Source organism: Armigeres subalbatus, chromosome 3 (assembly GCF_024139115.2).
Source record: "Armigeres subalbatus isolate Guangzhou_Male chromosome 3, GZ_Asu_2, whole genome shotgun sequence".
NCBI lineage: Eukaryota > Metazoa > Arthropoda > Insecta > Diptera > Culicidae > Armigeres > Armigeres subalbatus.
The window spans coordinates 8,541,338-8,544,706 of NC_085141.1; the positions used below are offsets into that span (position 1 = coordinate 8,541,338).

The 3,369-nt window shown below is 42.0% G+C and overlaps 1 protein-coding gene across 2 annotated transcripts; it reads right to left on the bottom strand.

Moving 5' to 3' along the window:
• Positions 1–1,696: 1,696 nt before the first annotated feature.
• Positions 1,697–3,241, bottom strand: LOC134226669 (arrestin domain-containing protein 3-like). 2 transcript variants are annotated; one of them, XM_062707588.1, is made up of 4 exons: positions 2,998–3,241; positions 2,810–2,938; positions 1,994–2,746; positions 1,697–1,882 (listed from the first exon to the last, which is right to left on the bottom strand). In XM_062707588.1, the coding sequence occupies exons 1-4, from the start codon at positions 3,110–3,112 to the stop codon at positions 1,749–1,751; spliced, it is 1,131 nt and encodes a 376-aa protein (XP_062563572.1). In that variant the 5' UTR covers positions 3,113–3,241; the 3' UTR covers positions 1,697–1,748. The 2 variants fall into 2 exon arrangements, with proteins under 2 accessions (XP_062563572.1, XP_062563571.1); XM_062707587.1 differs by having other exon boundaries at positions 1,994–2,749; positions 2,998–3,240.
• Positions 3,242–3,369: the final 128 nt, after the last annotated feature.

Sequence of the window (3,369 nt, forward strand, 5' to 3'; positions counted from 1 at the left end):
GACCGAACACAAGCTGTTGACCAGAAGGGAATTTTTTTTACAAAAGTTTTAAGTTTTGAGACTAGTAAGAAAGATGAAAAATTATACAAAAATTTAAATAAATAAAATACATATTGTAGAAACATACCGTTCGATGCGTTTAAAAGACAGATCGACAGATGTTAACTCGTAGAGAATTTTCAGAAGCAATTGCAGTTTTTCCTACTTCTAACAATTCTTCTGATATCTTCGACACCTACGATTGATCAATTTTTCCCACAAAAAACGCCACATCCAATGGCAAAAACGTCGGGCAGAATAAAACGTTTAATGGTTTTTAAGACTGCGATAGCCGTAATTCCTACATGAAAACTATTTATAGTCATCTTCAATACCATACTACATTATGCAGGAAAATATTTCAGATTAGAAATCAGAAACGCAAACGTGTGAAACGTTTTGTTTGCTAATGGATCTCTGTTGTATTATTGTGTATTAAACTAAAATTTCTTCAGAAATAGTTATTCATGCAAGTGTTTTCTCAAAATTTTCAAAAAGGAGTACATTTTAGCGCAAATGGAGGCCATATGATTTTTAATGAAAAAGGAGGACATGTCCATATGGTCTTCCTATCCAAGCTGAACTCGAAAGTAGCGGTCTGGAGCCAGTGGCCATGCACATGGTTACTAGTCACGTCGCGACCTGTTTTACCTGGTCCATCTGGAGCACGGCTTCATCACCTGGAAGGACATGAAGCTGGTCGGTGTTATAAATTACACCGTCGTTTACTGGGATGTGCACAAACTGCTTCAACTTTGTAGACGCCGACAGAGAAGTTGCGCTGCAACAAGTGTGGCGACACCGACACCCAACGGATCAATGCGACAAGATGGAGGTAGCCGATCCCAAGCGTGCCAGCAGTGGTGACAAACATCTAGCCACCACCAAGGGTTATCCGGAAGAAGGCTTCCACCAGGACCCTACCGAAGAAGAGCCGTGCTCCTGCACTCAACGAGGTGAACTATCCGATCATCGCTCCGTCGAAAGATTCCAATCCTCCCACCGTTGCAACCGCACAAGCGACTGGCAGCACCAGCTGCGGCAATTCAAATTCGATCATCACCGACTCCATATATCAGCGAATGGGCTCCGCTCCCTCCTCCTGGATTCCGTCGGCAGCCGGCGAACGTAACTGTCCCACCCGATACCGGATCTTGTCGTAGATCGTCACTCGCTTGCGCGGTTGCGAAACCCGTTTGAGCCACTCTTGACTCTTGCCATGTTCACATGTAGCGTTATGTAGTTAAGTCAGCGGTCATAACACAAGAAATCTTTAATTGGTTGAATATATAATTACAATTTATACAAACTTCGGGACTTGACTCAGTAAATCAGCAATTCCGGTAAGCAGGTAATTTAAATCGGTTCTATGTGCCATGGATCAAATAGATAACTAGTATACCTGCATCCGTATTCCGTACCAATCGGAATCGTCGAAATCCGTTTAAATTTGACGATGTACCTGTCGTTACCCTGTCGGTATCGTAAAGGTGTTTTTTTGTCGGTAACAAAAGGGTTAACCATGCCGACTCTGAAGTTTATTGTATTCAATGATTTTTAAAAAGGCATTTCGATGACCAAATGGAAATTACAACTACATATGTAACTATCCAATACATATAAAGTATGTTTGTCGAACTCACAAAAATGCTTCAAATGGCACGAGATGAAATATATATATATTTATATTAAAATAAAATAGAGATTTCTCAGCACTTTGGAGTACTGTGCTCAAACCTGTACACAGGATATCGAGGCACATATGGTTGGAATCCGATAGCATGTGGATCATCGTTCACATTTACTGCTACACCGTGCGTTGCTTCCTGGTAGGTCGGGGGAGCTACAAAGAGACAACGTTTGAAATTTTATAAAAACATGTCTGCTGTCTTCAGCTCGAATTACTCAACAGTCTTCAGAATTTAGAATGCTTGAGAAAAAAAAACAATCTTACGCGTTTCATTGTCCTCGAAGTAAGGAGCTGTTGGTTGTTGAAACTCGCCACACGATCCATATTGTGCTGTAGTGCCGGCAGATGAAGTCGGAAGTGCCGTAGCCATCAAGGGAACCGTACCAATGGTAATGGGAATCTTAATTTTTGGATTGATTCGACAACTTTCGACTTGTGCGATTATATTCAGCTCGTACTCGATGGTTAGAATGCTACAGCTACCAGTGGGCGCAATAGATGGAATGTCCAAGAATTGAGTCACACGTGAATAAACGTCATTGGTGACTGCTGTCGATACACTGGCAAGGGTTTTGTGCACTCGATTGGTCTTCTCGTATGGTATTGTACTGATGTAGCATTCAATTCGATCCAGACTGCTTTTAACGCCGTTTAGTGCTACACTACTGGTGTTGTTCAATGTGATCGTGAGCGGAATTTTCTGGCCTGGAACATATCCTTTGGCCGGTAATTCTACTGTAATCAACAGTGGGCGTGATTTACACGGCCAACAACAGAAGGTTTTCGTCACATCCGCGCGTTGCGGCTGCCCCATAAGTGGATCCAGATTCAAATTTAATGGCTTCAACACGGTGAATGCCGCTTTACACGTTTTGTTGAATTTCCAAGGCCGATCAAGAATAGCGCACACAGTGTATCGTATTTTACCATAATTCCCCTCAAACGAAGTAGGCAAAGAGGGGGAAAGCACACAAGAAAAGTTGTACACGTGAGTGCCTACCGGGATTTCTACTGGGCCTGCTGCGATCGGGAATCGGTTTTAGGAACAAATTTCAAAATAATTTGCTTCAATCTTCTCACCTTTGCTTGGAGCAATAAATGCTGTCTCGGCTTGCAAAAGATTTTCCGTTCCCCTGTATGTGTCTCTTTTATCATTATTGTCCTCGCTCCACTCGATTTCAGCACAACCATTGATAATCAAGCGAAAACCTAATAATAAATTCGAATAAAAGAGTTAAACTTAGTCCATTTGTAATGCACACATTTACCATTAACAGAGTAAGGTTTATCGAGATACAGTTCTACTTTTCCGGACAGTGTTTGACCGGAGTGGTAGATGCCCAGCGGATTGTTGTCAAATTTTATTTCGCAGTTCGGTGCCATACCGGTGACTCATTATTCGTTGTTTCCACGGGGAAACGATTCTTGTTAAGTAGACTATCCGCAATGAACTGACTGAACGAGCACCGAGTGTGAAGTGGGAGGAAGAATATGCACTCGGCGAATACTTATACCTACTGAAAAATATTTAATATGTGTTGCATAGCGTACAGCAGTGGTTCCGAACATGTGTACAAGCCTTCAGAAAGTGCATCGCAAAACGCTTTTATATATACATAGTTACATGAGTAGACGAGGGC